Source organism: Sinocyclocheilus anshuiensis, unplaced genomic scaffold (assembly GCF_001515605.1).
Source record: "Sinocyclocheilus anshuiensis isolate Anshui unplaced genomic scaffold, SAMN03320099.WGS_v1.1 scaffold375, whole genome shotgun sequence".
In the NCBI taxonomy this organism is placed as follows: Eukaryota; Metazoa; Chordata; class Actinopteri; order Cypriniformes; family Cyprinidae; genus Sinocyclocheilus; species Sinocyclocheilus anshuiensis.
In genome coordinates this window covers 136,261-153,869 of record NW_015549594.1, presented here as the reverse complement: position 1 = coordinate 153,869, position 17,609 = coordinate 136,261, and the positions used below count along the sequence as shown (strand labels likewise).

The window sequence follows — 17,609 nt, the reverse complement described above, 5'->3', positions numbered from 1 at the left end:
CTACTGCAAAAAAAAAAAAAGCATACACACACATTGTTTTGGTGTACACCTCTGAAGTGCTTTCAGAGAGCCCTCTAGCATCACTTTAGGGAGCAGTCTGTCCTGCCAGGTGTGTTTGTCAGGGGAGAGCTAATGAGACGTTACGGGGCTATAGGGCCCACCTTTGACTGCTTTCTTCCTGTACCCTGTGTGCAAATCAGCCTGATGAATTGGGCACCACAGCAGAAATGGGTTATAGCGGGCTCATCAATAATGCCATAAAGGATGATCAATTACACCCTCCGCTCAGAAACGAAGAGCTAAAGCACACCAGGAAGCAGCTTCTGGGGGACATCACTTTGCCTTCGTGTAATCAGATACCACTTAAGACCAAAAATAGCCCGAGATCCCAAGGCAGGTTTAGCAGTGATCAGAGTCTGCAAGAACAGTCTTGAGATTAGCTGGTCTTCATGGATCAACAAGACTCTGTCGGCTCAACGGTAACATTTACACTGCTTTGGAGATTCAATATCACCATTTCATAAAGTTAACTGCTCAGTCCAGATCTACAACTAGACATGAAGGACTCACGCCCCTCTCTGTAATATAACCATTTGTCATAATGACATACTATTAACAGTCACCTCTGTGTAGGACACGGAGTTACCGCCAAAGCTACGGCTAAGTACATGAGATGCATATAATTGTAAAGACCATGTTAAAAGACTAGGAACATGTCATTAAAGATGACACTTCTTTAAACATGTAAGGACGTCTACTTGTCCAAAGGGTACTTGAGTGAAAATCAAAGACACTATAACATTACACAGAATCAATGCAAAACATACAAAAAGTATTAGAATTTTTTTTGGATACCATGCAGAAGAGGCAAATTTTTGTTAAAATACCAGAACTGAGTCACGCTTGGTTCTTTTAACCTTTCTGCCTTTGAGCCAATACTAAAATACTCTGATAGTGTTTCATGCACAAATATTACACAACAGTAAACACCAAATCTACTGCAAAAAAAAAAAAAGCATACACACACACACAGATACCAGTGTAATCCAAACAATAAAAAAAAAAAAAGACTATTACGCTCTGGCACAGTACGACCAGTTCAATTCCAGAAAAGAATGTCTCTGACAAGCAGATTTTTTTAGTGGATAAAAAACAAAAAGAATGTCCAGTGCACCAATGACTCATATGAGCCGATTCTTTTTTTAGTGAATCAAAAACATAGAGTGTAACCAGTTTAATATATGATTATTAAACAAATGGCTTTAAGCTGATTCTTTTTAGTGAAAAGAAAAGAAAAAAACATATAGTGTGCCCAGTTTACTACAATTACTATACAATTGACTATTATGAGCATTTTGTTTAATAGTGAATTAAAAACATGCAATGTGACCAGTTTAATACTATTACCAAACAAATTACTGTTTTTTTTATGAATCAAAAACATACAGCATTACCAGTTTGCTACGACTGCCAAACAAATAATCATTATTAGCTGTTTCTTTATAGTGAATCAAAAACATATGACACAAGCACAACCAGTTTAGTCTATAAACTTTATTAGCAAACAATTGACTCCTATTGTATAGGCCAGTTCTTTTTAGTGAATCAAAAACAGACAGTTTGACCAGTTTACTACAGTTGCTAAACAATTGACTCCAGTTCTTATGATCCAATTATTTTTAGTGAAAATCAAAAACACATAGTTAATGTCAGTTGTTGGATTGCTTTACAAGAGTACATTGGAGTGCCATATAAATACTATGGTGCCTACATATGGTGATAGCTCGGAACAATCATATATGTAATGCTGAAATAACTAACATGGCATTGACTGCTACAGTACTTTTTTGTAAGAGTGAATCTTATATCATTTTTCTGTCTGAGCACAGAATGTAAATGACCACAAGTATTTAAGGGTGGGAGCTCAGAACCCTGCACCAATTATGTCAAGAGCTGCCTCTAGATACTGTAGCTGGCACTGGTCAAGCAACCTGACAGTGCCGTACAATCAACATCAGCTGTCAAATTCAATGAAGCTCAGAATCTGCACTTTAAATCCTGTCACATGTCATGAACTCCTAAACTGCTTTCAGAGCGCATCTGCAGTCTGCAGCCAACTGTGCCTTCCACAGCGGAGGCAGAGGCATTTTTGACAAATGAGTAAACTTGATATGCATTCCTCTAGCATCTCAATTGACAAAGAATAGGCTGCACTCTGTGGTCTGTGGGAGTTTTCAGGGCCTGTGGATGATGTGAAATGTTACAGAAATGGAGAGGAGAGTACTGTTCCGCAGGCATTCATTTCCTTTGTTATGCCCTTAAGAAAAGCATGCAGAGGAAGCCGTGAAAACACAGCTCCGGTAAATATAAGATCAACAACAAAACATGACACTCTCTGAGGAGGCAGGGTGGAAAATGTGGGATTTCAGTGTTTGCCGGTTATTTTGTCAGGTATGATATCATTCCTTAAATGGATGTCAATATTAAGCGCCACTGTTAAAACATACAGACAACTGGGGAGGAAAAACAGCAGGGTGACAGGTAAACAAGAGATTTGGTTAGGATTAGAACTACTAGCTGTACTTGTTTATTCATTCATACTCGTAATCTACACAGTATGATATTGTGTGCATATATATGTGGGTGTACATACGTTTATTCCGCAAAGATGCATTAAATTGATGTATAAATGCTTGTAAGATTTTTATTTTTAAAATGTTTTATCAAAAAAACAAAAAAAACATGATTTCTGAAGGATCATGTGACATTAAAGACTGGAGTAACGCCTGCTGAAAATTCAACTTACCATCACAGGAGTAAGTTATATATTAAAGTGTATTTAATTTGAAAATAGTTATTTAAAGTATAAAAATATTTAACAATATTGCTGTTTTTACTGTAATTTGGATCAAATAAATGCAGCACTGGTTAGCATGAGAGACTTGTGATTAATAAGATTCAATTTCATATTAAGTACAGCCCTAGTTCTCTCTCTATGTATATGTTAGGCTCAATATAGGAAACCAGCTATCACTGCAACAACATAAGCTGTTCATGCTTCAGAAAATCATTGGAATGATTTCCTTGTGAAGAATGCCGTTTTTATGAAGACTGTTATACGGATTAGTGTCTGGTTTTATGTGTGAGATAAACAGCCCGGAGTCCTATTGGGATCAGAGCAATTGAGCTGCAGTAAGCAATCATAAATGACAAGTGATCTAATGAGATGCTGCAGTGGGACGGGGTGCGGAGGAGGGCATGTGTGCGACACTTCAGAAAAGAGACAGTAGTTCATAAATGAATGATAAAGCGTGCATGTATGCGCACATATTATGATAAATGTTGATGCTATCGCACTAAAACTGACATTATCATACAGACTTCATGCAATCTCCATGTTTCAAATGTTAGTTTACATTATCTAAAGATTTTTTTATGTAATATTAATATGTATACATTTATGTGATAATAAATAGTGACATAAGAAAAAGAGTTAATGTGAAAAATATGCGTCATTAATCAATGACAGTGTTGGGCGAGTTACTTCAAAAATGTAGAGTGCTACTGTCTTCAACGCTGCATATATAAACAGCTTGGCAACATATTCTCCATCATAACATCGACTGAAGAATATTTAAAATCCAACAGAGAAAAAAAAACACTCAAGATAAATAGAGGTTACTCATTTGAGGGGAAACAGAGAAATTAAATATCCAAACTAATGATTATGGCGTTATGAGGACATGGTCCCAAATCCTTTGCATTTTTCTGTTGGATTAGTTTTGGATTAGCTACAGCATTTCATTTTGTGACAAAGACCTGACAATGATGTGTAAAATCACAAATTTTATGACAACTGCTGTCAAAACACAGCAAAACAAAACACACCAAGCTTCCAAAAGTGGTGGGGCAAAATTTGATAGAAAAAAAAAAGCTATCCGTGCTGGTGAAATATTTGCAAGATATTTCAGGTATATCAGAGCATCTTTCAGGCTTTAAACATGGACAACATTTTGTGAATGCAGGAAATATATGCTTTTATTTTAATGGCATTTTTAGAGCTATCAGCTATAAAGCACATCTTCAGAACACAGTTATGGAATTCATAGCCAAGTAACCCTGTAAACAGAATTAATTCTGCAGAATTAGAAAAAAAAAAGTTAGAATTAGAAAAAAAACTAGGCTACTAATAAAAAATGAATGCACTACCAATGCATTACTAACCGAAGCTACTCTAGTTATATAGTGTCTATAAGTACACATAAAAAATAATAAAGATCACTTTCAGTACTAAAGAGCCTTAGGTTATGATATAATATCCTGTTAAACTCACAAAGATTTTCATTAGTGCCAATGTTTCAAGCTTTGTATTAGGCACAATTCAGTGAGCTTTGTTGAAATTTGTGAAGAGCATCAAATTGTAATTCAACAAGGTAACAGCAAAAGCTTTTTTCACATCATTTGAAACCATGAATATGTTGTTGTGACATTTTAAAACACTTGCTGATTTTGTGAGCTGTCAGGTTTGTAAATGAGTGGTTCTTTTGAACAGGCTCTTTGCAATGGATTGATTGAAACAAACATGTTGAAGACAGTGTTGAAGTGATTAGTGAGTTGAAATTACCCTAGTCAAACTCATTGGCTAAATCAAACATTATCACAGTCACTCATGTTTCACCAGTGAAAAATGAATACAAAATTAATAGACTAGCGAGAGAGAAAGATATATATGCATTGCATATAAAGTGTGTGTGTGTGTGTGTCTAAATTATTACAATACTGCATATACTGTATATACACACACACTGTAGTCACTGTATTTTGTTGATTTATTTATTTTTTAATTATTCTTTTTTGATAGTCATTAAATGTTTAATTGTTGATGCTTCCTAATGCTTAATGTATTTATCCACCAATTTACAAGTGCTTTGTCTCATTAATTAATTGATTATTGATTTGTCAAGACACACTAATGGAAAGGATCCCCATTAGGACCATCTATTTTGTTTTACATATACAGCCACTCAATGAAAAAAAAAAAAAAGTCCTGGAACATCACCCCGGTATCCCAAGTCTCAGCTGAAATGCCAGGCCAGACACACATTATTTTAGAATCATAAAAGTCTCCTTATATTTAACACTAGGGTCTGTTAACAAAACTACGCCACTGCACACGGCTCACTGCTCTCTAGATTTGAAATTAATAATGCATTGGGACCTAACACTGGAGTCAATTTACTATTTCTATGGCGCTCTGCAAAGTGAGCATTTTTGGAGAGCTCTGACATGCTGAAATGGGCTTTGGTGACATTTAGATATTGACTCAGGCTTATTGCACAGGCGTGCTGGTTTGTTTTAGACAACGGCATATGCTCAGCACTCTACCGCTTCTGACGAGGAACAAACAGGTGCATGATTTCAACGATAATAAGGCATTAAAATATCTCCTTGTTTCCTAGGTAACGGAGACCAGAACGGGGCCTCTTGGATGCAGTAACTACGACAGCCTGGATTCCGTCAGCTCCGTCTTAGTGCACAGCCCAGAAAATAAAATCCACCTGAAAGGTATGACAGCTGATGTGGTCTTCAGAAGAACAACACTGCACCTATGTTTGATAGTATTTGTATCAACTGCCCTGGTGATGTACAGTGAGAGGGTTTGTTGTTGTTGTTTTTAGGATGAGCAGATAGATTTGACTGAGGCTTTTTCAAGTCCCCTAAACGTTCTTGCACTAGCAGAACGATGAAGCAAATTACTTGCAGGCACACAAAGTAAATTCATGATTAATGATCATGAATCCAATTCAGAATGAACTGAATAAATAAAATGGACATTTTAAAATGTAAAATAAATAAATGTGACAAACAAAACAAACAAACAGAGTAACATGAACCTATTAATGTTAATAATAATAAATGAAACATAATAATTATAATAAACAAAGAAAATAAAAAGATGATCTTTTAGGTAGGTTCTGTGCTTTCCTTTATTTGTAACATTGGGGTCACTAACACGCTCCAAAGTTTCAGAGGATTGTTCATCACTTAGGAGAAAGAAAACTACATCAACAAGCAAAATTTTGATTTTGTTTTGTTTTTGGAGCCATTTCGGTGAAATAACTAGTACTAGTTTGTTTTAAACTGACAGAAATTCTCATCTCAAAATCTATACAATATACACAAACTGTTTACAGAGACAACTATGCCAATAGTTGGTACTAGTCCATTATCACGACACAATCTATTTCAGATAACCTTAATGATATCTGATGACAATACATGAAAACAAAGCAAACCATGTAACACTTTACAATAAGGTCGTATTAGTTAACATTTGTTAATTCATTAACACTAACAATTATCATGACATAGGTTACAGTATATTTGATCTTTGTTAACAATAGTTAACAAAAATGCAGTTCATTGTTAGTCCATGTTAGCTCAGGTCCATTAACTAATATTAAAAGATACAACTTTAGTTCATGTTAACTAATGTAGTTTGCTAATGTTAACTAATTACTTTACTTATTGTAGCGTGTTACCTCAAACCCTAATTGGTATATTTATATGTCAGTCAAATTTCCTGTGGGCAGTTCTTGACCAGAATACGTTGCAATGCAGACCAAGCCAAAAGTCTGGCTGCGACAGACCTGAGAAACGCATCACTTGTCTTCATATTTTCAACAAGCAAGTGAAGAGTTATCAAAAGACAGGCAATTAGATTTGCATTAATGCACCTCACACTCTCGTGACAGCAGTGTCACCACAAGTCAGAGGTGGTCGGAACAACAAAAAGAAGAGAGAAAGAAACAGGACTGCAAGGAGCAAAAAGGAAGGTTTTTAAGCCTCTAGCCATTGCTAATTATACACGTGGCCTGCGCCAGTTTCCACTGCCTTCTTGACATTGACATTTAAATGATCAACCCACTTAATACTGCCATCTCCTGAAGCAAGTTTCCTGCTGCACAGATTCGTGTAACTACTTTAATGAGCTAGCCATAGGGTTCGGCACCAAAGCTTATCTTTTGCTGAGTACTTGGGGAAGAAAATGTAAGGGGGAAACAGTTGGAGAGAGAGGAGTTTGGCCTATATTTGTGCATGTTTGTATCGGTTCTTTCTGCATTCTTTCATTCACTTCTTGGGGCTTTCCTGAATATTTTCAATCAAAGTGCCATGTCCTTTCAGAGAGTAGAATGTAGACCTTTTAAAATTAGGACATCAAGCCGTCAATACCATAGAGGACTGAAATAATCCACAGGAAAGATTCCTTTCGTTCGCTTTAAAAAGAGAGAGACTGTGGAGGAGGGGGCACAAGAGCAGCTATTTAGCAGTCTCCGGTATGAAAGCCATCCAAGTCAGTCTCTTTTGTGAGGCTCCCCACACTGTTGGCTCTCTACCCAGCAGAAGCCAAAGCTTGAGATGAAGACTGCATCTAATTACGTCTCTTGTTTTTCACAATCCGACGAATAAATACTGAGGAACACATCATAAATATTCACACTGGGAAGGGAATTCAAAAAGGCTGAATATGAAGGCAAAAGGCATTGATTCTTTCTTGGAGGATGTCAGACCTGGTAAAGCTGTGAAGAGCGTTTTCTCAGATAATATAATTAGCAGGTGTTCAGCAACCACAGCTGGGCTGTGAAATCTGAATCTTTCACTTACGTGGTGGAACGGCTTGTGGATTCATGTATTCAGCACTGAATGCTTTCATGAGTAATTCATAGGTGAGTATTGATGAGGAGGCCTTAGGAGATCACATCTAAAAAAAAATAATAGAGGGGGTTCTGCTCTCCAAATTGTCTGGGTGGATTTTTTTTACATGTTATTATCAAGTTTGGCTGGGAACTTTATTAGAAATTGCAACCACTATCATTTAAAATGTTTTTTTTTTTCTGTAAGAAATTCATTATCTTAGACAAGTATGCATTAAACTGATTAAATGTGCAAGTATGGACATTTACATTGTTATAAAAACAATTTCTGAGAAATACTGTTCTTTTAAACCTTCTATTCATTAAATAATTCTGAAAAAAAGTATCATGTTTCCACAAGACTATTAAGGAGAACAACAGGTTTCATCATTGATGAAAGTAATAAGAAATGTTTCTTAAGCACCAAATCAGCATATTAAAATGATATTAGCATCATGTGACACTGAAGACTGGAGTAATGGCTGTTAAAATTTTAGCTTTGCCATCACAGAAATAAATTATATTTGTACATTAAAATGGAAAACAACTATTTTAACTTGTAATATTAATTCAGAATATTACTGTTTTTACAGTATTTTTTATCAAATAAATGAGTCTTTTTTCAAAAACACTTGAAAATCTTACAATTATTTTGCACTGTACATTATATAAGGTAGATATGATAGAATAATTACTTTTTTAAGGCAAATTCAAAATACAGATTCATGAAAAATAAAAATATGACTTTTTTACTGATAAGTTCACCTGCCACTGGCAAGTGTGGCAAAAAAAAAAATGTTTGACCCTGTTTACAACTGTTCCATCTTGTTACCGCTTTGTTACAATTGCTCAAATAATCAATCATTTGTTTTCCGGGCAAATGTAAATTCTTCTTTTGCCTGCTATCAAAATATCTAATCAGGCATGAGAATTCCACAATAGCCGCATTGATTCCCTGTCTGCAGCGTGTCTGCAGTTCATGACAGAGGTTTACGGCCGAATGACCTTGCCACGGAGATTGTTGGTCTTTATTCATCCCATTACCCCATTACTGTGCTGACATAGCAGACCTCACCGTCCCAAATAGGACTCCCATCACTGATGCTGTTAGAGCAGTCAGGCTGCCTGCCTCTCTGACCCACTTTAAATGCTGTCTGTTTCCCAACGCAGCCTGTCCTGTATTGCCAAGCCAAATCGGGACTATGAATCAATAGTAATGTGTCTTTATTGCAGCGGTGTTTTTAACAGTCTGGGAAGCAAAGGTTTTAAAAGTTTTTTTTAGACCGATATAAATAAAGAAAAAGCCCTGAGTGTGATAATACACACACATACAGTATCACGTTCACAAACAGTCTACATCTGGTTCACCACCTAAAGTCAAGTCTTAATTAAAATGCACCTGAAATTACACTGCAGCTTGAACTTTGAAATGTTGAACTGTTTAGTGCGTCTGTTATGAAATCGGTTAAATTAAAGATTAAAGATGCACCTCCATGTACTTATGACCCTCATGATACCTGAAGTAGATCTGTCGACTAATGATATATCTGTATATATATATATATATATATATATATATATATACACACACACACACCCACACACAGTAATAAATAAAAGCTACACAAATTATATACAGTACATAGTTTTTTGTGTTATGCATATGTTGCTGGTAGTTTTAATGAAAAGGTAATATAAACATACAAACATATTATAGTATTAGTGGCTTGTTGATTCAGCTTTGCCATCACAGGAATAAATTACATTTCAAAATATATTAAAATACAAAACCATTATTTAAAAAAATCTAACCAATTCTGAACTTTTGAGCAGTGGTGTATTCCAATTTACCAGTGAATTACCAATTTACCATGCAAAAATTCCACTTTCCCTTGTCATTTCAGAGGTCCACCTCATGCCACTGCATTACTGTATTGTTCTAAATGGATACTTAAAATAGAAAACATTTTACATTGAGAGTTAAGTGGGTAGAGAGACAGACAGAGTGCTGAGAGAGGAGAGGATAGCCAGAGGGCAGATGATGGGTGGGTTCATAATGGTGTCATATGACTCAGAAATTGATTTTTTTCAATTGTCCATACGGGAATCTCAGACCTATTGGGGATTTGAGATGTTGGCCAAACATATTAGCACATCCAAACACCATTCTGAAATTGTTTACCAACCTAGCAGCAGACAAACAGTGCTATGTAGCTTACAAAATCTCTTATCTGGTCTTGGAATCAGATTTCAGTTTAGTTCACAGAGTCTAACATGGCAGTAAACAGATTTTTCTCTCTTCCCACACGCACAGGTCTACAGGATGTACTTCCTGAGTTTCTGCGGAATCGTTTTGTGGAGGCGGCCCTCAGTTATGTGGCATGTAATTCAGAGGGCGAGCTTCTGTGCCGCAACAATGACTGCTGGTGCCGCTGCTCCGCAAAGTTCCCTGATTGTAACTGCCCCTTCGCAGATATCAAAGCCATGGAGGAGAGTCTGCGTAAGAGCAAAGAGTCCTGGATCAACCTCAACAATGACTTCATGGACTCAGGTAGGTTAATCCAATGGCCATGAAAGTGTTCAAATCTGCTGTATAATCTCTCGGGTTATGACACCTTTCCACACACTGGATTAAATGGGAGAGTGGAACTTCTCAGGTTTAAAATAACAGGTAAATCTCACTGGTGGTGACAAATGATTGATATACTGTCATATTCCCTCAGCAGCTCTTTCCTGCAGGGTTTCTGAGTTCACTTCAGTGTAAGCAGATGCACTTTGTGCATAAATATACTATGACAAGCACATCGCAACTGAAAAAGCACAGACATAACTTTGATGCGCTACCGCTGCGCCACAGCTCCAGCAAAGTGTCTTTTAATTACACTTACATTGATAATGCACTGGGTAATGCAGTAGAAATGGGCAGTGGTGTAATTGTTAAGGATCTGTACTGCAAGCGCAAGGGCTAGAGGTACAATCCCAGGTGTCCAAGGAAATGGGAGTATTAATGAGAAAACAATCACACCCTGTTACCATTGTGTCCGTAGGCAAAGCACTTAACCCTAAAGTACACCTAGGGGATTGTCTCTGCAATTAGTGTACTGTATGCTGCTTTGGATGAAAACCATCTGCTACATGTTAAGTTCAAGAAAAATAACAACAACCCCTACAGAGTAAATATATTAAAAAGTTAATGTTATTAATTAATGATATTCATTTCTCAAAGTATCGATCAGAAAAGCAGTCAGTGGGTTCCATTAAAGAAAATAAGTATTTGGACACTAAAAGCCATTTTAGCCATGCATTCCCAATTTATTCAATTACTCAAATGGTTTGAATGTAATTTAAATGTAATATATGCCATTTATATTATTAATATATGTATATATATTATAATTAAGAAAAATTAACAGAAAGGTCACATTAAATGACTAAATTCATCAAAAGTGACAGTAAAGACATTTTTAATTAAATGTCTTTACTGAAAAAATAGATTTAAAAACAGATTTCAAATAAAAACACTTTTGACAAAAAATCCACATAACATAAAAATAAGCAGCAAATCAGCATATTAGAATTATTTGTGAAGGATCACTTTGAAAAACATCTTTAAAATTTTTTTTTTATAATTGTAGTTTTAAAAATGTGTTTTCTGGTTTGTGTGATTGGTCAATTTGTTTCTGAAAACTTTGAAAAGACCTGCAAGGGCCTACAAGTCAGTAACAAATGCAGGCTGCTTTGATAAATGGGCCCCACGTATGAGGTTTAATTCTGAGTTCTTTAAAGTTCACTGACTGTGATACATTTGCACCTTGGAGTAGAAATCTAAACCGACGAGAGGGAGGGTTTGTCTATTTTATTGCTCTGGTTGCAAGAAAACCAGACTGATAAAATCTTCGGTTTGAAAAATGGTGTGGTGTGTGTGAGAGAGAGAGAAAGAGAGAGCAAATCCAAGGTAAAGAGAGCCGAAGAGAAAGAAGCATGGAAAGATGGCACCTCAGGTTTTTCTCCTAGCTGAGCGTTTCCACATTCAAAGAATGATTGAATCAGCGAGATAAACCCAAGCTGGCTCTAAAAGCTTCTCCTGCATAGTGATGGAGCATTAATGAAAGCAGCTCAAATCCCTTTAACTGTGGCACTGCACTCATAAGAACGCATATCTCTTTTCAGCAGGTGAAGTGCTGGACTTGGGAAAAGGGCTCTTTGACCATAGCATATAGCTACAGCGTAAGGGTTTTATTTATCCAGCCTCACAGAAACCTGCCCCTTTTTTCAGGAGGCCAGACGGCAGATAGAGAACATTTGTTCAGATTTAAAATGGAAAACTGATTTGTCATGCAGGATTTTGATAAACAATATTAAAAATATCTGGAAAAAAAAACTTCACCAAAACAAAAAACATAAATGAGGTTTAACTAAGGTCAGGCACCATGATATCAAGTTTGTACTGTATGCTCCAAAAGTGGCTCCAAAAAGTATTTAGACACTCAAATCACACTTAAAATGTATGAATTTCATTACACTGGATAACAAAATATTGAACCATGGTATCTACAAACAAGTTACGCTAAAACTTTTATTTTCTCAGAACCAGCTTTGTTTTTGCAATTATTTTAATAAAATGTTGTTAAAATGACATTTCTGTGATTTTTTCCTTTTTTTTAAAAGGTTTGCACTATTAATGTCCTTTTTAAAATGTTTAGGGAAGTAAAAAAAACACACAAAAAAAACAGATGTTTTGGCTAAAAGCTCTGGAAGCTTATTTCTACCACGGAACAAAAAATATAAAAAAGATCATTGTGACTTTTTATCTCACAATTCAGACTTTTTTCTAAAAATTGTGACTTTATATCTTGCAATTGCAAAAACAGTATTTGAAAAAACAGTACTTGCAAAACCAGTGCTTGACAAAAACAAAAGCTAAACAAAACAATAACCTTCTTTTGTCTTATAGCCTCCTACACTGTGCATCTCAAAAAGGACAGATAAACACAATCACACCCACACACCAATACAAACAGAGATACTTCAGGGATGTGAAATCATCTTCCCTCACAATCTGCGCCTCAGTGCACTTTGTTCGAAAGCACCACGCATTGACCTTTCCTCAACCAATATCTCCTATTGGATGGCTTTCTAAGGCACAAAATGATTGTAGCACCACCCCTGTTGGTGCAGAATGATCCCCACGCACGGCCTGAGGTCTATTTGTACATGTATTGCAAACTCAACTGTCATAAATAAAAATACTATATAAGGTATAAGACTTCCACTTCAAGATCTGACAAGTGTTGTTTGATAAATATAATTCAGTGACACTAATATATCAGTTTGAGTCTGGTGTATGCATCAGAACATGCCAAATCAAAGCTGGACAGTACTAACCTGTTCATTCTGGTAAATATGTCATGTCTAGTGTTCCATTAAGGCTTTTAATCCATATTTAGATTGATCGATTTTTCTGTTTACGTCACATACTTTAGAGAATTAGTCATAATTCTGGTGCATATCCCATTAAATTATGCCGACCAGATGTGCATTTAGAGTGGAACTGTTCATTTATGATGCACATACGCACTGTTAGAGCTGGGAATTGTTTCCAAAAAGAATCCATTCCGGCACGTTAGGAATCGAGAATCGATTCCAAAGGATGGAATTGACTCCATCAAAGGGAATCGTCTCCTATTCATATTGCCTTGTCAGTTCAATAGAGCTAATCATTGGGTGCTTCTCAAATGGAAGGACACATCCTAGTGAGGATGCGTCTTTCCTAGTCCAGACCTTCTGTTGCTTCAAGGTTGTCACACATATTTCTAAAACTGGCTGTCATGGTATGTCATGCCGAAACATTCAAATAAAGCTGTCACGCATTATTTTAAGGTTCAATTCTCTCTAATAACAAACCATTAACTATACATTTTGCCTCAATAAACTTGTTTACAATAAAAACAATAAAAATTTGCTGCTTAGTGATAGATAGTAAAGTAGTTGTTGGATTTAGGTATTGGGTAGGATTAGGGATGTAGAATATGGTCATGCAGAATATGTGCTTTATATGTACTAATAGAGAATGAGGAGTTACGTCACGATCTTTTCACTCCGCATTGCATTTCGGGAAGGCGCCGCCATATTAGCAGGATACGCTATCCGTTCCCATACAATCACGACAAACAATCAAATACTGCCCTAAACTCAATAGCGGAAAGGCAGCGCTATCCTGCAAATATGGCGGATAAACAAAGCAGTTTCCCAGAACTCAACGCGGCGTTACGTCACATTCTCATTCTTTATATATAGCTGATATGTTAATAATATGCATGCTAATAAGCAACTAGTTAATGGTGAGGATTGGTCCCTATACTAAAGGGTTATCAATAAAGCCATGCGAGTGAATGCATATTGCTGATTATTACATTTCACAAATTTTGAACACAGAAAAAGTTACATAGTGCTGCTTTAAGTTAATGAGGTTTGCTGCCATTATCATTCTGATTTTCTGCATGTCGAACAGCATCCGATTGACAAATATTGATTAGCCTATGTCTTGGACAAACAAATAGACATAACACACAGCTGTAGGCCATGCTTAAGCTGTTCCTTCCTACCAGTGAAGAAGAGTGATATGCATCATATGATTGATTCCATACTAGGATATCCGCCCTTCCATTACCATATATGGACAGCAGGGTATTTCTATTCATAAAGATAAACAGAAAACATGGCTGACTGTTGTTAAAAGTCGCCACAGGAGTTTTTATAAGACTAAAGTGCTTTAAATGGGGAACTCTTGTGCTGGTGTAGCCTTTAGCATCACGCTACAAATAGTATTTGTCTAAATTTCTATGCTTTAATGGTATTTTCAAGTAAGTTCTGAAGAAATGTCATGTGTAATGTATATTTTCCTAACACTACACACCTATATGCACCTTTTATAGGGTGCAATTACATTTTTTTTGTATTTTTGTAAAAAATAATTCACATTTTGTTAACAAAAAGGCATTTTATACAGTGGCAAGAAAGGACTGATGATGGTTGTGTAAAGGTACAGAATAAAGGAAAATAATATTGATTGGGGACGTATGTGAAAAGAAGTGTGAAATGTTTGCAGGATGGAGGCAGAATCATGAATGAGCAGTTTGTAGCAAATCAGACAAGAGGCAATAAAATGAATGGGAGCTTGTGATTGTATTTCACTTGTCCTTTGGGAGTCAAATCCACTCAAATTGACGTGATATTAGATAATGCTTCAGTTTCAAGTCGGCGTAAAAGATTCTTTTCTATTATGAGGTACAGTATATTCGAGTGAAACTACTTGAATGACGAAAGAAATGCAGGACGGGACTTGATTTAGTTCAGTGGAAATTGGTTGGATCGTTGTTGTTGTTGTTTTGTTCATGGGAAAAAAACTAGCATTTCTGTAATTTTTTTCTTTATGATTTAAAATAATTCCAGTATTATTTTAGTAGTACTAAGCGTTCACATAAGCACTTTAGTTGGAGCAAAAGGTTAAACATTCCATGATTAATCGTGTTTACAACAGTAAATTTAGTATTTAAAAGTCAAGAGGTCTGGCAGTATAAAACTCCTGTGTTCCTCATCCTTCAATTCACAGCTTGATTAGCTGAACTCTTCCATTATGTTAATTAGAAACTGGCTCAAAGTTCCGTGGTGTTATTTTATACATGGTACCACCAACAATCAACCTGGCAACATTGTTATCCTCATCAGAGTCTGCCAATGGAAATTTTCACTGGGGTTTGGTCCATTTAGGGGCTCAATTAGTTGCTAAAGCTCCCAGCGCCTGTACTCAGATAAGGCACTTTTGCAGTTTGAATGTGACAGATAGCAATAAACAACAAATGAAGGTGTTTTTTCAGTGAATTTATTTTTTGCTTCAATAAATTGAACTCACTTACCGGGCACTAAGGGTTTTATAAAGAGGATTACACTCTGCACACATATTCTGATATATCTTTCGGTCTCACAAAGACTCGACATTTAAACAGGTTTCCTACATTGCCTACAAGGCCTTCCTTAAGAGAAAATTTAAATTTGCTTCAAACTGTTCGATTAATTACTGTATGTATTGCACGTCAAATGTAGCACACTTAATAAACACATCTCCCATTTGGCATTTCATTAACTTAATACAGGCTGCAAATGGCTTCACCATGCTTCTTATTACCTCATAAACTGAGTAAATCAGAGGTAGATTAGCATGGCACATGTGGTGGATGCTGTTTTTAGGATTAAAGAACAGTGTATGCTGAGTTCTCTGGTATATGCAAGATTTTAGGAGTCCATTCACTTCGGGTTGAATCAGCTAGCAGAACGAATGGATTCACCCAGCAACAGCGCTGGTTAGTCTAAGAAGGGATTATACAAAACTGTACTACTGTCATAAACATGATACTTCTCCCCACCAAATCCCACAAGTGCTTCACTTTCCCTAAAGAAGCCAATAAAAAACTCAGCGTAGGTCGACCTATCGCATATTCGCAAACGGCGAAAATGGCAGTTTCTTATTTAATATCTGCATGTTGCTTGGGGGAAAAATTGCGGCGGATTTAGAAAATTAATTATGCATAGCATGTCCTTCTCTTATGTTGTGCTGTTGCCATTAACTAAGTATGTTTAACAGTTCAGATTCTAATGGGATGTTTAAGATGTCAAGCCATTTTTTAAGCAGAATAGCAGGTAAAAAAAATTTTTTTATAACCAAAATGCCATTTCACCGTTTCAAATTTTTACCTAAAAATACTGCATACTGCAAATATAGCCACTTCTAACCGTTTTGGGGGAAAAAAATAATAATTTGTTTATTTATTATTTATGAGATGTTAGTATGCACATCTAATTTTTCTGAGCTGGAAAGCTTTCTGACACTAGTTTGTGCAGACAATGCTTTTGATTTCTCCTCTTCATTATGGTTAAAACTAATAATAATAATCTTTTATCATTAATATATGATAACTTATGATTGCTTGTTTTTGCCACAGGAAAAAAATAATAAATAAAATAGGTAACTGTGACTTTTTATCTTACAATTCGGACTTTTTCTTGCAATTCTGAGTTTACATTAGAGAAATCTGACTTTTTTCAGAATTGCAAGATATAAAAGTAGAATTGCAAGATACAAATGCACAGTTCTGAGAAAAAAAGGTCAGAATTACAAGATGAAAAGACTCAATTGTGAGATATAAACTTGCAATTGCAAGAAAAAAGTCTGAATTGTAAGATAAAAGTCACATTTACTTTTTGTTATTCTGTGGTGGAAAATAAAAAACAGAGTTGCGAGATGTAAACTCAATGAACTCTGAGAAAAAGTCAGAATTGCAAGCTATAGAGATATAAACTGAGAATTTCTAGAAAGAATTGTGATATATGAACTCAGAATTGTGAGAAAGAAAAATCTGAATTGTGAGATAAGTTGCAATTTCCTTTTTCTTTTTTTTTTCGTTTTTCATTTTGGTGGAAATGAGCTTCCATAGATAACACACTTGTTTTGTGATATTCCTAAATCTCAGAATTCTTCAATCCCTGTGATTACCTTCATACATTCACCATGGATTCTTTGCACTGCTCAGGGCTGCACAACTTAACTAACATATCACCATTTCTTACGCGCACACACACACACACACACACACACACAGAGACACTTTTCTTTGTCCTCCCTTATAGGACAGACACTCTACGAGTGGCTTTAGGGAACAGTCACTCTTGTGCATCTCAGAAAAGTCCAGAAACTTTTGCAAAGGGTTTCTAGAAACTTCAGGATGTTGCTGTCAGGAAATTGTTGTTGAGCAAGGGAAGAGGATGGACAGTGCAGAGCACAGTCAGGCAGATGGTTTCTAGAGAAAGGCATTGTTCGAAGCTCCTGTCAGGAGCTCTACTGACCTTCTGTCTCACTGT

General features: G+C 36.0%; 1 protein-coding gene across 1 annotated transcript in view; it reads left to right on the top strand.

The window, feature by feature from the left end:
• Positions 1-17,609, top strand: part of LOC107658350 (BMP/retinoic acid-inducible neural-specific protein 3-like) — a 93,533-nt gene that overhangs the window by 52,923 nt on the left and 23,001 nt on the right. Inside the window, exons 5-6 of the mRNA XM_016446852.1 lie at positions 5,460-5,565; positions 10,009-10,245. Of these exons, the coding sequence (XP_016302338.1) occupies positions 5,460-5,565; positions 10,009-10,245 (343 nt within the window). The remainder of the gene's footprint in view (positions 1-5,459; positions 5,566-10,008; positions 10,246-17,609) is intronic.